The 18,394-nt window shown below is 42.1% G+C and overlaps 1 protein-coding gene across 1 annotated transcript; it reads left to right on the forward strand.

Annotated features, from left to right (window-relative positions):
* The first annotated feature begins 372 nt into the window (after positions 1-372).
* On the forward strand, positions 373-1,261 carry LOC118020988 (ferritin light chain-like). The gene has a single exon (XM_035020950.1). The coding sequence runs from the start codon at positions 572-574 to the stop codon at positions 1,097-1,099; it is 528 nt and encodes a 175-aa protein (XP_034876841.1). The 5' UTR covers positions 373-571; the 3' UTR covers positions 1,100-1,261.
* The last annotated feature ends 17,133 nt before the right edge of the window (positions 1,262-18,394 follow it).

Raw genomic sequence — 18,394 nt, forward strand, 5'->3', positions numbered from 1 at the left:
GGGCCATGATGAAAACCAGAACACTTGTGTGCCCCAACATGATCACCCTCCAGAGTCATGGAATGATCTATATTTAGGTAAACAGGCATTAAATATTGGTGTGCACAATTCCGGACTTCAGTGAATACCAGTCCTGGTTGTCTTCAAGAACAACATGACGGACCACGGGCTGGGTCTGCCTTGCAGTCTCAGCTATGGGTTTGAAACCTGGGGTCCCTGGACCCTCCCCCAGTGGATCCATAGCTAGAATTCAAAGAATCTCTGAACATGAATGGGGAAAAATGACATCTTGATTTTCACCAACCTTAAACCAAAACATAACATTTTGTTCCACTACGAATGTAGGCAATACATCATTGTAGAATTAGCAGTGCGCCCCGCGGTCCTGCGGATCTGTCTCTTGCTTCAACAGTGTTTGGACGGAACAGACCCAGGGACGCCCCTCCAACCAGCCAACGACCACCCTCCAACCTCTTTTCCATCGCAACCTTGGGAGCCATCTTCTTGGCCATCCACTGCCTCTGGGACCAGCCACCAGCCAATTTCAAGCTTACCTTACCACCAATCAACCATGAGCTCCCAGATGCGTCAGAATTATTCCACCGAGGTGGAGGCCGCCATCAACCGCCTGGTCAACATGCTTCTGCGGGCCTCCTACACCTACCTCTCTCTGGGCTTCTATTTCGACCGTGACAATGTGGCTCTGGAAGGTGTGGGCCACTTCTTCCACGAGGTGGCTGAGGAGAAGCGCGAGGGCGCCGAGCGTCTCTTGAAGATGCAAAACCAGCGTGGCGGCCGCGCCCTCTTCCAGGATGTCCAGAAGCCGTCCCAAGATGAGTGGGGGAAAACCCTGGACGCCATGGAAGCTGCCCTGGTTCTGGAGAAGAGCCTGAACCAGGCCCTTTTGGATCTGCATGCCCTGGGTTCTGCCCGCGCAGACCCCCATCTCTGTGACTTCCTAGAGAACCACTTCCTAGATGAGGAGGTGAAACTCATCAAGAAGATGGGCGACCACCCGACTAACCTCCCCAGGCTGGCCGGCCCCCAGGCTGGACTGGGCGAATATCTCTTGGAGAGGCTCACTCTCAAGCACGACTAGGAGCCTCTGGAGACCAGCAGCCTTTGAGGGGGCCCCTCTGACAGCCCCCTGCTGCCTGAGCTTGTGCCTCAGCCTCTCGCTGCAGCCACGAGGCAGCTTTTTAACCACCCTGGAGCCCTCTCCCAAGCCGTGGACCATGGAAACAATAAAGCTTTTTGCAGCAAAAAAAAAAAAAAAGCAGTGCTTTTGATGATAAAAACCACAGATATATTCATGTCGCGTTCAGCAGTTGTAGACATCTCGAAATATCATCTATACTCATTAATACTTCAAAATTCAACAGTTACTGGGCTCACTACTGGATCTTGTTGAATGCAATGATAAGATGCACGTATATTACTGTATCTTAAATACTTTCTAGTGTTTCTAGTTAACCGTATTTAACATATTTGATTTCGTTTGTATTTAATTTTCTTTTTGAAAGGTATTACTCTGAAAAGGTGTCCATAGACTTTACTAGGTAGCAAAGGACAGCCATGACACACACAAAAAGCTGGGGGTGGGGGTGGGGGAGGGAAGCCCTGATCTAAAAGATGTCACCATTACACTATTGATGGGACTTTTTCTCTCTAAGACTGGGTATAACTTTAGAATCCCACTCAACACAGTGCATCAGGTAGCCACCAGCAGTCAACTGAGATGATACCTATTTACCATCTCTGGTCAATAAGAAGGAATTGATACAATGAAAGGCATCTCCTGACCCCCACAAGGTTCAGGTTCACTTAGAGATTAAGACATAGCCCTGGATTACATCTGCCCTAGATATTTCTGCCCATAGGGAAGGTTTTAGCGGAGTGTTTGCAGCCAGTCCCTGGGCATCCTTGGAGCTCCTGAACAAGGCTACTACCAGAAATGATCAGTAGCTCAAGGATTTTTCTCATCATAACACCAGTGTTGTTCAGGAAGCCACCATGTGTCATCCATATGTCACCTCCAGAGCTGCTACCAGTATAGCAATGTGCATTAGTACAATACTAAAAGCTCCTGGGGCACCTGGTGGCTCAGTTGGTTAAGTGTCTGCCTTTGGCTTGGGTCATGATCCCAGGGTCCTAGGATTGAACCCTTTGTCAGGCTCCCTGCTCAGTGGGGAGTTTGCTTCTCCCTCTCCTTCTGCTCCTCCCTGCCCTGCTCATTCTCTCTCTTTCTCTCAAATAAATAAATAAATAAATAAATAAAATCTTAAAAAAAAAAGCTCCTTACCAGTTGGTAAATAGATACTGGCTCAAGCTCCCTGAATGCCCTTTTACCACGCCAGCCACTTCAGCCCTAGGGAGCCCTGGTCAGCACTGGAGGGAAACAGCCCTGTAACTGGCCAAGGCTCCAGCATGCCTGAGGCTGTCCTATATGTCCCCATCCTCCCTCTCCCTTTCACCATCAATGATGATATGAGTAGGCTCAGACACCAGTCCCTCTGGGATAAATATAGGGATATTCCCTCTAGAAATAGAGGGAAATACGCCTGGTGCATACCTGGCCACCCCAAGGCTGGAGTGTCCTGATGCCTACCGCCAGGAATCACTTTTACTTGGCCTCTTTGGGTCCACAGTGTACAATACTGGTTGAAATATTTTGACTATTCCATGATCACCTGCTCCCAAATCTCTGCCACTTTCACCAAGGAGATACCAGGGGTTTGTACTTACTGAAATGGTTGTGTGAGGGATCCCAGTATCACTTCTCCAATTTTCCTTGCTCACCACTGGATGAACTGGAATTCACAAAGAAAGGCAGTGTTGCACTGGAGGGGAGGTGGCTTCTAGGCACTTGGGCTGTGTCACATCAGCTGTCATTCATTGAACCGAACCCGTTCACTGGGGCTCAAGCACTGTGGTCCTTGCAGGGCTGAGGCCATGGCATCTTTGTTCCATCTGAGCGCACCTCTAAAACAACTGACCGTCACTAATATCTATATTTGGATCTCTGAGTGAAATTGGCTAAGTAGCAGTGCTCCACCCCAAAAAGGTGGGGGGATGGGGCTTTTTTCTAACTCACAGCACTCATACATATAGATGGCTTCATTGTTGCTTTAAAGCTTGGTATGAAAATTTAGAGAAAATTTTGGAAATCTGATCCAAGAATGTCCCACCCAAGCACTTCCTTCACAGTCTGGTATATTATTTCAGAGCCTAAATGGCGAAAAACGCCTCGTGGACATCATTCAAGAACAAAGCGTGTGCTGATCTCTGTGGTGCGCTGCTGAGCGATTGCTGATGGCCCCGCACTCGCATGCCCGTTGGGGGCGGCTTTCCTTCTCCTCCCCTGGGCTGGGCGCTTGCAGTCAAAATAGCTGAGCGGATTTTTTTCTCTAGCACTTCCAAGCTGCATGCCTTGGGGAGCCACTCAGGCTTCCCAAGCCTCAGCTACTTATCTAAAACAAAGTTGGTGTGGGGTTTAAAGGAATGTAAAAGGCCCAGCCCGATGGCTAACATGTAATAAGAACGCAGTCATTTGTTATTTTTGTTGTTTTAATGCTCTTTGGTATTTCAGTGAGCCAAGGCGCTGCATGCAAGCAAAGTAATGGCGCATTTGGCAGGATATAGGGAAGGCTCAACCTTATTATTACATAATTGTTGCCGGAAATTCTCCATTAGAGAAGCATTCTTTGGATAATCACTTTTGAAAAACGCAAATACCTCTCTGGGTGCACTTCATTAAACTATTCGCACTAATTTACACTGCTAGGATATGTGTGGCCCAAAAATATAACATGTGAGTGTCTAGAGCTTTCCCTCCCCCGGGGATTGACAGTTAATGTGGAAGAAGAAAAAGAAGAAATACACTTAGAGAGAGAGAGAGAGAGATGGAGAGGTGGGGGAGGGCTCTGTTGCTGCGGAGCCCAGTGGTTCTCCGCCAGGTGGGCCTGAAGTCTGGGGCCCACTTGGGGCTGTTTGGCCTGAGCATTGAGAGAGAGTGCTTTGGGTAAGCCCTAAAAAGAAAACCGAAGCAGCAATATTTAGGAAGAAAGCTGATGGGAGAAGGCAAAAAAGGGGACTCTCAAGAATTACTGCTGTGCTTGACATAATCCTTGTTTCAGGCAGGTTCTGCAGGAGCGAGCGCCAAGATGGAGCTTGGCTTGCCAAAGTCTTACTAGGGACCCACAGCTGGGGAGGGAAGCGGGAGGAAGCAGCTGGCGGGCCTGCCCAGCCGCAGCCAATCACGTGAGCAGCTCTGGACTGACACCGCCTCTTCCGGCCTGCGGGGGCAATGCCGTGCCTTCAGCCGCCTGCCCGGCTCGGCCTCCGTGGGCGGCGTGAAGCCGGGGCGCGGGAGGTTGTCTGCTGACTGGACTCCAGCTGCTGAAGCGGAGGTGAGTGACACGGCTCTGCGTCTGGCGTCTTCTCCCAGCTCAGGAGCCTCATTTCCTAACCCATTGGCTGCGCAGTTCTTCTATGGCTCCGTGGGCCTCCCTTCCTGAGGGAAACTTGGAAGAGGGCAGTGAGCGGATGAACGACTCTTCATCGTCTTCCTACTTTACTGTCCGTTCTGATTTCCCCTTACCCTCAGCCACCACCTCTGCTGGCCTCAGTGGCCTACCTGGTGCTGCGACCGACCTACACTTTTATCCCCAAGAAGCCCAAGGTTCTGGTCACCATGCCCTTCTTAGGCCGGAGCAGCTACACATGCCCGATTACCATCACAGCCGGGCAAGGGAATGCCAAGAAGTGCCCAAGTGGGCTGCACCCATATTCCTGCCCGTCCCCCTTGTGTGACAACAGGCGATCACCCATGCCATGGGGGTAAGTTCTCTTCCTGCTGGTTCCTGGACACAGGGAGCTAAAGATGACTGGGTGACTCTTGCTATGTCTCCTGGCAAAAGTGTGGCTGCTTGGAGGGCCAGGTCTTCTAACCCTGCAGAGCCCAGAACTGAGGAATCACAGTCTCTGTGGCTGGGTCGTTGAGATGAGTGACGTGTGAGTCCACTCCTGCTTCTACTCTTATTTCTTGGTCCATCTGTTCTTTCTCTTGGAGACAGCGTATAAAGGTCTCCCATCCTATGAATATACTCTATTCTAGAGACTGGCACCCCATCCTTTCAGAGTCCTGCTTTTGACCTGGTATCTCCAGCAGGCAGTTTCAGCACGCTCTATCAGGCTGGCTGCTTCTGAGGAATGTGGCATGTGCTGCAATCCGATGATCACGGGCTGACTCCTGTTCTTCCTTTGCTGTGAAATGTTTCCCTGGTCTGACCCGATGTTATGTGGGATCTCGTACCAGTGGATGGAATACTCTCTAAGCCCTTGAGGGCTTACAGGCGGGAAAGGCAAATCTATACCCAGAATATGCATGTATTCCTTAACTGTGGCTTTTCCAGGATTGAAGGGGCCCAATGTGGTTAGTTTGTTGCCAGGTTAGCTAGTTAGTCTCTTTGGGGTATGGTGCCATATCAGAGTCTCAATTGTGGTCTCTGTTGCTGGACATTCAGCAATGCCAGTAGTTAGCCTTACACCTTTTCTCTTTACATTCAAAGGGAATGACCGGTAGTAAGATTGGTCTTGGTAAGTGAAAGCCCATGGTACTGGCCCAGGTATTTACCTCCATCTTTGCCACTGTGGCCAAATGCCGGCACTGGGATAGCTGATGACAGGGGCTGGCAGGCATCAACTGGCCTGGCTATTTTATCCACTTGATTGCTTATTGCCTTTTCTGTGATAGACACTGTCTGGTGGATGCCAACATATGATACATAGACCTTCATACTTTGTGCCCTGGCCCGTATCATATGTCTGACTACATGCTCTCTCCTAGACCTCTTTGTCCCCCATCTTCCGATATTTTTCCTTCCATGCCCCTGACCAAAGGCTGACCCTTTTGATACCACCTGTGAATCCATAAATATTCTAACCTTGAGCCATTTCTCTTACTACACAAAATGAATAACCAGGTGTACCTAGTTGTTGAAGAGACTTTTTCCCATGGCATATTCTTGCATCCTTTGTTTAAGATTAATTGCCTATATAATCGTGGGTTTGTTTCTGGGCTCTCTGTTATGTTACATTGATCTATGTGTCTGTTTTTGTGCCATCAAATCAAAACCATATGGTTTGGATTACTACAGCTTGGTAGTATAACTTGAAATCTGGAATTTTGATACCTCCAGGTTTTTTCTTTTTCAAGATTGCTTTGGCTATTCGAGGTCTTTTGTGGTTCCATACAAACTTTAAGATTGTTTGTTCTAGTTCTGTGAAAAATGCTGTTGAATACTTTGATGATAGGGATCGTATTAAATCTAGATTGCTTTTGGGGTAGTATGGATATTTTAAAACTATTTGTTCCTCCATTCTGTGTGCAAGGGATATCTTTCCATTTGTTTGTGTTGTCTTCAAATTCTTTCATCAATTTTTTGTCATTTTCAGAGTACAGGTTTTTCGCCTCCTTGGTTAAGTTTATCCCTAGGTATTTTTTCTTTGGTTCAATTGTAAATGGGATTGTTTTCTTAGTTTCTCTTTCTGCTGGTTCCTTATTAGTGTATACAAATGCAATGGATTTCTGTACATTGATTTTGTATCCTGCGACCTTACTGAATTCATTATCAGTTCTAGTAGTTTTTTGGTGGAGTCTTTAGGGTTTTCTATATACAGTATTATCATCTGGAAATAGTGCGCGTTTTACTTCCTCTTTACCAATTTGGATACCTTTTATTTCTTTTTCTTGTCTGATTGCTGTTGGTAGGATTTCCAGTACAATGTTGAATAGAAGTGGTGAGCTTGAAGATCCTTGTCTTGTTCCTGATCTTAGGGGAAATGCTCTCATTTTTCCTCGTTGAGTATGATGTTAGCTGGGGGTTTTTATTTTATTTTATTTTTTATTTGTTTAAAATATTTATTTATTTGAGAGAGAGAGAAAGAGAGTACGCATGCAATGGGGGGCAGGGCAGAGGGAGAGAATCTCCAGGCAGATTCCGAGCTGAGTGTGAAGCCTGACCACAGGGCTCGATCCCACAACCCATGAGATCATGACCTGAGCCGAAACCAAGAGTTGGTTGCTCAACCAACTGAGCCACCCAGGCACCCCAGCTGTGGGTTTTTAATGCATGGACTTATTTTGAGGTATGTTCCCTCTAAACCTACTTAGCTGAGGGTTTTTACCATGAATGGATGTTGTACTTTGTCAAATGCTTTTTCTGCATCTATTGAAATGATTGTATGGTTTTTATCCTTTTTCTTATTGATGTGGTATATCATGTTGATAGATTTGTGAATATTGAGCTACCCAGGCATCCCAGCAGTAAATCCCTGACCAGAGCTATCTCTGAAAGGTATTGCCAATTAAGAGAAGGAGGTACATTTTCTAACCGTTTTTAGGTTTGGATTTCTAAGATTTCTATTTCAATATTTGGAATTTCTTTTAGGTAAATTTGAGCAAACTGTTGTGGAGAGGTTAATGGTATCTGAGAGATGTTTATGGCTGTGGCATTGGCAGTCCAACCTCCCATGGATACGAAGAAACTTACCTATCTGCTGTAGCCAAGGAATGTGCAGTTCCTTAACACCACTGATGCGTGAGCTAATCCACCCACCTGCCTACCTACCTATTTATCCATCCATCCACCTAACCAGTTAACATTTACCAGTACCTACTGTCTGTTAGACCCTGTGTAATTGGTGGAGAAAACAATGGAAAACACAATAGTCACCATCCTTATCTGTAAGCTTATATTATAATGGTGAGGCAATCAAATAAAAAGGCCTTTGCAACACAATGTGATTCTTGTGCTATGAGAAGTGAGCATAGGGGTTATGAATGAATATAGGTCTACCCTGATAATCAGTCCAAACAGTGCTCACCTCATCCAAACCTCTTTTTATATAGATGGCCTCCCTCAGTTTTCTTTCTTCCTCTTGCTCCCAAATAACCATTTTCTCTTACCCAGTTAACTTTAAGATGAGTAATAAGTAAGGGAGTAATAGGAATATAAAATTCTTACTCTATATAAAGCATTTTAATAAAGTACTCTTGGAATATTATAATTTTATATCAGATCCTTGCTTCTGTATTATAAATAAATGACCATACTATCAAGATCACAGTCACATGACTGTTCTAGAAACATTGTAGCAAGAAGCTCAAATTCATTGAAATAATTGGATTAATTACCTTCTCTTCTGAGACGTGATTTTTTTCTTTCCCTAGTAACTCTCTTTAGACGAGTTTTATTGCCTAGCCCTATGCATCTGTCTCCATCTCTGATAGATGGTTGGCTTGGGTTTTCCTATGTGGTGGTAGCAGTTCTGGAAACTTGTTTGCCATTATTTCTTCAGTTCTGTTATGATTTGAGGTACTTTGGAAGAAGAATGGTTTGTTGCTGCCCGCATTATAGTGACCACATCCTCACCCGTGTCAATGCACTTCAGAGTTCCTTTTTCACCGCATCATCAATCTCTGTAATAATGATTGAGTTTTTAAGGATTACAGGTGCATTTTTATAATTTTTTTTTTTACTTATGTAGTCTCCCAATTTGATAGAAACCTGGTATTCATACTTCAAGAAGACCTGGGCAATTTCTGAGATTTTGAGCCCTTTGTAGTAGGATATTGCAGGAAGTATGCTGTTTCTAGTTTTCTTTATAATATCTTAGCATTTAAAAATTAGAAATGAGGAGAATTTAAGAAATACTATATAGATCTAGATACTGCATTGAGAGATGAGGAAAAGGGCAATTGAATGCTATTGATTTGTAGGAGAAATTTAGATACTATGTAATCAGTTCTGCAATAAAGACCCCATTATAATGTTTGAACATGAGATCAGATGTCATAGTTTGTTTGCAGTATAAGTATTGCTTTAAAGTTTTTGAAAATTCCAGTTGTTTCTGCCTTAGCAGCGTGGTTTCTTCCAATTCAAACTAATTAAGGGAAAAAAACCTAAAAACTTTAATTACTCAAGAAAGATTTCTAATTTGCTATTACTGTTAGTACCACTCAAATTATGTAAAAATCTTGACTATAACTACATAATGTGTTTATATTGAAATGATGTGCAAGAAAAAGATGAGTAGAATAAATACAAAATACATTGTGGGGGTGCCTGGGTGGCTCAGTAGGTTAAGTAAGTGTCTAACTCTTGGTTTCAGCTCAGGCCATGATCTCAGGGTCCTGAGATGGAGCCCCATGTCGGGCTCTTTGCTCAGCAGGGAGTCAGCTTGAGATTCTCTACCTCTCCCGCTGCCCCACCCCCCTGTTTTCTCTCTCTCTCAAATAAATAAATCTTAAAAAAAATACTTTGTGAATTATGCATATCTTTATTTTATTACTCTTCCAAACATCACCAAACCATCAGTCGGCTAAGTGGATATGCACAATAATAGTTTTTAATTCTGTGTGTTTTATATTTTGTCAACTTTCAAATTTTGCCCTTATTTATCTTTTTTGTCTTTAAGAAAGTTTATTTGTCAAGGTAGGTGAAGAGATCATATTTTATTTAACAGTTTGTTAGCTTGATTTATAGCTTTTACATTTGTAGACCTGCATTTGTACTTTTGTCCCCGGTTCCACAAATGCTTGAGGAAAGCTTACCTCATTCCTTAGTTTAAAAAGAAAAAAAAAAAAAAAAGACATGATATTTATGGATTCTAAATTTTTTAAAAAAAATTAGAAAAAGGCACATATGAAAAATTCTGATTGCCACCCTAATCCCATCCACCACATTCCCACCTCTGCCTGTAAACCCTTTCCCAGGTAGCCCCATTTATTTCTTATATAGTGTACACAAATAAAACCATATGTAAATGTGGCTTCTTAGTTACCACCCTCCTTTTTACAGAAATGTTAGAATACCTTGTATATCACTCTAATCTTTTCTTTTTCCACTTAATATATATTGGAAATCTTTTCTTATTAGTACATGGGCAGTTTCTCAATCTTTTAAAACCACTGCATAGCATGCCATTTTGTGAATGTACTTTATTGTTTAGTCCCATGTCGAGAAGCACATTTGGATTATTTCCCATCAGTTACTATTACAAACAAAACTACATTGAATAGACTTCTACATTTATCATTTTGTTTGTGTGCAAGTAAATCTGTGGGGAAAAAAAATGCAGGAAGCAGGAATGCAGTGTGAAATGGTAAGGTGGGGTTTCTGTGCTGAGGTGGGGGGATTCTTCCTTGTTTAGAACTGCCCTGCTTATTTTAGCATGTTCACCTTCCCCACTCCTCTCCGGTGTGTGCCGAGAGCACCCTCTGTCACAGAACTCAGCTAATGTGGCTCTCTCACCTTTCCAGCTGCCTCTGAGGAGCTGTCCACCAAAATATACTAACTGGCCATTTGTAGGGAACTGGTTAGATAAATTGGATATATACTTATAATTAATCTGTCCTATAAAACCTTCTCAAATGCTAGGCCCTTTTCTGAGTACTTTAAGTATTAATATGCATTTGATCTTCACAACACTCCTATGAGATAGATGGTGCTATTACTCCCATTTTACAGATGTAGAAACTGTTGCATTGCTCCAGGCCACACAGCTGATTGGCATGGGAACCAGGAGTTGAACCCAGGCAGAGTGACTTTAAAGCCCACATTTGACCATTGTGCTGTCCTGTCTCTTAAGCATGAGGCACAAAACAATGTAGGTGTATTTAACATGATTGAACTGTACACTTAAAACAGGTTCACGTGCTAAACTCTATGTTAATGTATATTTTACCACATTAAAAAAATCTATTAAAACAAGAGTGAGGCAGATCTATACAACCTAATCTGGAGAGAAAAGGCAATGAAGAGGTAAGGGGAAAAGGGTAGAACAATATGTAAAGAATACCTACTGTTTGGTTATTGAAATAACTTTGTAATCTGAAAATGTATGAAATATATATATATATATATATGGAATTGCATGCACAGGAAAAAGTCTAGAAGAGAAACATCCAGTTGTTAACTGTGATTTCATGTAGTTAGAGGGTTTAGAGAAGAAGGATGTTTTACTTCATCCTTCTTGTCATTTTAGAAAAGAAAAATCACAATGAGTGAATATTCCTCTGGGAATCAAATAAGCAGAGAGGATGTAACCCCCCCCAAAAAGACCCCTCACAAAATCCCCCCCCCCCCCACCTCTCCCAGGGGCTTTATGTCCTTCCTTGATCCTCTACTTTACCTCAAGGACAGGGGCCAGTGCCTATTGGTCAGTTGGTCTGACATTGCTCAACAGAAATCTCTCACTCTCTGTGTTTACCCAGCACTGGACCTTGGAATTTCGTTGTCTTCTTCCTTTATATATTTGTCTGTTTAGGGAATTTCCAAGGGCTGATTATAAAATGGATGCTTAATATTTAACCAATATACTTATATGTAAAGCAGCTTACAGTTTTAATTAAAAGCAGCACGAGTGTGGGACACAAGTAGTACAAGTGGTGGGACACATCACAGTGTTTTCCCAAAGATCATGTAACCTCATGAGTGAAAACAGCTCTTCTCTTTTGGTTATATTTTAACTTTTTGTTTATGAGCCCAAATTGTAATTTTTCTGGGCTCTAGAACCCTCTGGGTTATTAAGATGGGTATAGCCTCCATCTCAGTGATGGCTATCATTCCTTCACTGGCAGCAAATGTGGACCCCATGTTCTTTCCTGTGCTCCTTATCACAACATCCCTCACCACCTGTGCCCACTAGTACTCTTCAGACTACTTGATTTCTCTTCTTTCTCCCCCAATACTCACCTATTTGGGTGCCATCAAGCCAACTATGAGAGAGCTGTGTGTGACCAGTCACAGACAGAGGGCTCTTAACAGGGTCCTTTATCTGCTTGAAATGCTTCAATGAGTCCCCATTCCACCCAGGTCCTTCCATGGCCCTAGGAAACCCTATATAAACTGCACCCCTCTTACTTCATTCTCTGTGCCTCTCTTTTGCTTGCTTACTCTGATGCCGGCATATGGGCCTCCCTGCTTTTCCTTGCACATGCCAGGCGTGGTCCCAGCCCGGGGACTTTGCACTTGCTGCCCTTCTGCCTGGAACACTTCTTCTGGGTGCCACCTGACTCACTCATCTCTTTCCAGTTTTTGCTCAAATGTAGCATTTCCACAGTGAAATCTTCCCTGACCACTGCAATCCACTCGATGCCCCAATTTTATTCTTCTTTTCTACTTTATTTTCCCCCCTAGTAGGGCTTTTATCTCTTTTAAACACTGATGAATTCCTGGCATCTTCATCAGTATTGAGCAATTAGTATATGTACATTGAATATTTCAGGAATGATTTTATACCTTTTAGGATCATGGGTCTTCAGGCTGACTAAGCTATTTTCATTGCAACTTGGTCTTTGAGGTCTTTTTATTATCTCTGTTAATATTTAGTATATATATTACAGATAGCTATTACAGATGGTTAAAATAACTGATTATTCAAAGATTACTCCTGGGCCAGGAAGCTGAAAAGGGAAATCCTCAAAGAGAAGGATTATGAGGATCAGTCACACTAAGTGTGCACCTGGAGAAGGTAAAAACAAAGCAGGCCGCATCCCAAGAGACTTTGGTCCATCTCCATGAGAACTTCACAAGTCTCTGTGTCTCACATGCCCAAATCTAACCTCAGGCTAGAACCAAGTCACTTACGTTAATAACTGGTATCTCTGATAGATACACTCCAGGTTATACCAGCAGGAGCAGCTTACCCCAATTTCCCTAATTTTAACAGGTTTTAATTCAGGCAGTCATCAAAATTGAGCCCTCTTAGCACCTAATCTCTTAAAAGAGAGCTCTACTTTTAGGGGTGCAGTGAGTCAAACTGAAAGACCTTAAATAGCCACCCACTCTTTTATGCCCACATCTGAGGGTAGGGTATTTTTCCTAGATGACTCTGCTATAGCCAGGGGAGGCTGAGGGGGGTTCTTCTGTGCAGAAACAGCAGGTGGTGTGGCAGATGCTCTTCCTCCCACTTGCCTTCAAGGCCAGGCAGAGCAGTCCCTTATCATAGTTGCAGGGAAGGCATGAAGAGCTGATCAGGTTTGACATGGCCTTTCCCAAGTAGTCTAGAGGCCCCTCCAGTGACTCATCAGCTTCCTGTATGATGCAGTATGTATGGCATTGTTAGTATGAGGTCTATTTCTCTACTTCAGAAGAGGAACATGTTCTGAGATTGGTTAAATCCTGTATCTGGTTGACTCTAAAAGGGAGTCAAAAAGGATAGCCCTTTTATGTCTCTTTTCATTTAAAAAAAAAACCAACACATGATACCTGGAAAATCTTTGATTTCTGTGTATGTGCTTAGCAAATTCTCCAGTCTTTCTCCCTCTTTATTGATTGAGGGCCTGGGGTACACAACAGGTTATACTGTTGGTCACAGGACCTTTGGAACACTTTTGTCCTTCTTAAACATAGTCATTTGATACAAGCTCTGTGGACATATGTTTGTCAGAAATGGGCCATTTCCATGATACATAACATTCCAAGATTGGATTTGCTAACATATCACATTTGCTAAGCACTAAGAAAAGAAGTTTAATAATTCCAATTATCAATGAAAATGAATAAAAATATAGCAACACAGGTTACTGTACATTAATATAAATATGAGCTATGAGGCATAGCTGGAGAAGAGAACATTTTTAAGATTATTAGAACTTGATACCTGAAACTTTATCTTTTAGATTCCCTCTCTTCTCTCTTATTCTCTCCCTCTCCCTCTTCCTGTGTGTGTTGCAAAGTTTTTTGCTGACATTGTATTGCTCTTTTCATCAAGTAGGGGAATGTTTGGTTTGTTTGCTAGTTTATTTGCATAGTATTACAAGTCCATTCAAATATATATTGATGTGATATTTTCTAAAGCGTTCTTAGACTATGATATATGTAAATTTTCTTTATGGATTCACACTTAAGGATACATTGTTACTTAACATTATTCTACCTGTTGTTATAATCCACTAGTGACATGTGATATTTTTCTTTTATTACTATAGGAAACATAACCAAAATTATAATTAAAGCAGTTGATTGAACAGTGCATAAAATATGTAATAGTCTCATACTTAGCTATTGCTAATTATAATTCAGCATGACGAACTGTTTTAAAATTATTCATTGTTATTTATTTGCCCTAAAAGAAAGCTTATTTTGAGGTTTTTGGCTCACTGCCTAGACATTTTAGTGTCGGTAATAAAACAATGCTAAGTTCTATAGTAGTACATATATGTGAATGTATATACATGTACATATTTCATTTCTTTTTTTTTTTTTTTAATTTATTTATTTGAGAGAGAGAGAGAGAGAGAGATAGCATGAGAGGAGGGAGGTTCAGAGAGAGAAGCAGACTTTCTGCCGAGCAGGGAGCCCGATGCGGGACTCGATCCCGGGACTCCAGGATCATGACCTGAGCCGAAGGCAGTCGCTTAACCGACTGAGCCACCCAGGCGCCCCACATTTCATTTCTTTTCATAGATTTCCTCCCTGGATGAGACAAAAGTTCTACCTTACCAGTTAAAACTTGTTAGTGAAACTACTCATTTGGGTAGGGAAATCATGAAGTACATATAATGCCCTGAGGTTTAATAAGCTGTTTCTGGAAAGTTGCAAGGCTGTTGTTGGGTAGCTATTACTTTGAGGTTGTTATTATTTGATTAGCTCACTACAAGGGAATCTTTTCCTGAGATTTAGCCCTGGATCGCTGTCTGCATTTGACAGTTTTCTCTCCTTAGTTGTAGGGGTAGCCCAACCATTCATTCTGGAAGATCAACTCAGGGATGTTGCCATGTTATGCTTTTAGGAAAAATCACAAGTTTGCTTAATCCCTTTTAGGCTGGTTAAAAGTGAATTTCCACAGCCTAATTGGGGGAAAGAAAAAAATTTTCTTGTTGATAATCTCAGAAACAACTCTTGAATATCCAGAAGTATAATCTTTTTCTTGAACAGTTAGAAACCTGGTTAAAAAGTCACTTTTGGTGACATATCTCTGTCGTTACGAGAAACCCTTCTCTTAGTGTCTTTTGCCTCAGACCCAGCCCTACATGCACCTGGAGTGCCAAAGGAGGAGGAACCACTGGAAGATTGAAGAAGGCCTAAAGAAAGATGCAGCCTTGAACTGGATCCTGAAGGCTGAGTAGCGATTTTAAAATGGCATTTTTCTGAATTGTTTTAATTACATAAAGGAGCCATAGATGGTTTGAAAAATAGAGACAAGAACAAAGAAGACGATTTAAAATTTAAGAATTTAAAGCCTTCAGTAATTGTCTTTATAAATAATACTGTGATGAAAATCTTTGTGCATAAATTTTGTGTGTCTCTGATTATTTTCTCAGGATAAATTCTGAGAGCTGAAATTGTTCAGTTTAAGGCTTCTGAAACTTAGCAACTAAATTGCCCTCCAAAGAAGTCAGACTAATTTATCCTCATACCTGCAGTGTATAAATCTCAAAGCCCCTGCATCATCAGACAGATGTAGGGAGACGTCAGTGTTGTCCTTCTCAAGAGTCACATGAAAGCCGCGTCCAGGTAACAGTGGTACTGCTACTCCACAGTCTATGAAGCAACTGTTTGGGAACTGTTGACAATCAAATTGTGTGCCGCACAAAAGTCCCTTCTTTATTTTGCTATCAGTCTCTAGGATTCTTTTTTGTTCCTATTGGTGGGATTAGTTTAACTCTATTTTCCAAAACTTAATATCAATACCCACTAGGATGGCTATTAAAAAAATACAGATGGGGTGCTTGGGTGGCTCAGTTGGTTAAACATCTGACTCTTGATTTCAGCTCAGCTCATGATCTCAGAGTTGTGAGATCAAGCCCTGTGTCGAGTTCACACACTGGGCATGGAGCCTGCTTAGAATTATCTGTCTCCCTCTCCCTCTCCACCCCCCTTTAAAAAATATAGATAATAACAAGATGTTATTGTGGCAAGCTTGTGGAAAAATTGGAACCCTCATACATTGCTGATTGGAATGTAAAATTGTACAGCCACTTTGAAAAACAGTTTAGCAGTTCCTCAAAAAGTTGAGAGTTCCCATATGACCCAGCAAGTCCACTCCTAGATATATACCCCAGAGAACTGAGAATTGAAAACACATGTCCATGCAAAAACTTGTGCACAAGTGTTCATAGCAGCATTATTCATAATAGCCAAAAAGTGGAAATAACCCAGATGTGTACATCAACTTATATATGAATAAAGTGCGGTGTGTCCATAGAATCTGGCATTTTTTGCCACTAAGAAAGACTGAAACACTGACACATGCTATGATGTGGGTAAATCTTGAAAACATTATGCTAAGTGAAAGAAGTCAGTCACAAAAAGCTCCACATGGTATGATTCCTTTATCTAAAATGCCCAGAACAGGTAAATTCACTGTTAGAAAGTGGATTAGTGGTTTCTAGGGGATGGAAGGAAGGGGCAATTAGGAGTGACTGCTAATGGGTACAGGGTTTCTTTTTGGGATGATGAAAATATTCTGCAATTAGATAGTGACAATGGTTGCACAATTCTGGTGACTGTACTAAAAACCATTGAATTGTACACTTGAAAGCCCTTATTCAACAGAAATAAAACATCTACACAGAGACATGCATGTGAATGTTTATAGCATTCATAATAGCCCCAAACTAAAAACTCAAATGTATATCATCTAGTGAATGGATAAACAAAATGTGATATACCCATAGAATGAAATACTATTCAATGATATATTGAAACAAAGTACTGATAGATGCTACAACATGGATGAATTTCAAAAACATAATGCTAAGTGAAAGAAGGAACAAGAATAACATACTGTATGATCCTATTTAAAGAAAATATCCAGAAAAGGAAAATTTACAGGCATAGAAATAAGATCAGTGGTTGCCCAGGGCAGTGGGGATTAAATGTAAATGGGCACTGGGGAGCTTTATGGGATGATGGAAACATCCTAACATCCTAAAGCTGGGTTTTGGTGATGATTCCACAACTATAGATTTATCAAAAATCATTGACATAACTGCATAAGGGGTGAATTTTACGGTATATAAGTTAGATCTCAATAAAGCTATTAAAAATAAAAACCTGACCAATAGAATTGGATATAAATTCCTTTAGACATTCCCCAAATTCCTTGCTGTAAGAATGAACATTTTCTACATGCCACAGGGTATGAGTGGAAGAGAAGTTGCCAGATGTTTCGAGCAATAATAGCATCAGATTTCTCATCAAGAAACTGATGTGAAAAGAACAAACCTCACTTAGTTGTCGCAGTGCCAGTGTGTCCCTCAGCAGTCGGATCCCTGTGTTTGTTGTGTCTGATATGTGACTCTTCCCTGTCTATGCTCTGCAGGCTCTGGGAAGCTTCTGAGTGAGGGAGGACAGTGAAGACTAGAGGAACCTCAAGACAGTTCCCAAGTCACAGAAATAAACACGTCCCTCCCTTCCATGATAATGGAAATTTCCCCTAATTGAATAAGATTACACAAAATTAACACAGACTTCATTTATAGAGGCCCTTTGACCATCTTAATAGAGATAGTGGTGTGATTCAGGGATATCAGGAAACAGCATCTTTCCCCACCTTGACCTACCCCTGTGTATAAATACCACACGTATACAAATGCATTTCGTTATAGCTCAATAACAGTATGGTTTGGTGGGGATGACTATGTGCTCATATGGCAAAGTATGTGAGTTTGAATTTAGGTTCTGCCACTTACTAGCTGTGGAGACTTGGGCAAGGTTTAACTTAGTGGCTCAGTCACCTCATCTGTAAAATGGGGATGACAGGATTTTTGTAAGGATTAAATAGGTTAACGCATGGAAAGTGCTTAAAATATAGTCAGGCACATAGTAAGTGCTCACTATGTGTCAGTAATATTCAGGCCCTGGTTCTGGTAAGTACCAGTCTTAAGACTTCAGAGAGTGCTAGAGACTGAATGTTTTGTCCCCTGAAGAATTCATATGTTGACACCTAATCCTCACTGTGATGGTATTTGATGTGATTAGGTCATAAGGGTGTGATTAGGTCATAAGGGTGCAGCTTTCATGAATGGGATTAGTACCCTTATAAAAGAGACCCCAGAGAGGGGCGCCTGGGTGGCTCAGTCATCAAGCGTCTGCCTGAGGCTCAGGTCATGGTCCCAGGGTCCTGGGATCGAGCCCCGCATCGGGCTCCCTGCCCAGCGGGAAGCCTGCTTCTCCCTCTCCCACTCCCCCTGCTTGTGTTCCCTCTCTCACTGTGTCTCTCCGTCAAATAAATAAAATCTTTAAAAAAAAAAAAAAAAAGAGAGACCCCAGAGAGATCCCTGGCCCCTTCCACCATGTGAGGACACAGTGAAAAGGTGACTATTTATGAACCACCAGACACCAAACCTGTCAGAGCCTTGATCTTGGATTTCCCAGCCTCC

Source organism: Mirounga leonina, unplaced genomic scaffold, assembly GCF_011800145.1.
Source record: "Mirounga leonina isolate KUSES-001 unplaced genomic scaffold, KU_Mleo_1.0 Mir_174, whole genome shotgun sequence".
NCBI lineage: Eukaryota > Metazoa > Chordata > Mammalia > Carnivora > Phocidae > Mirounga > Mirounga leonina.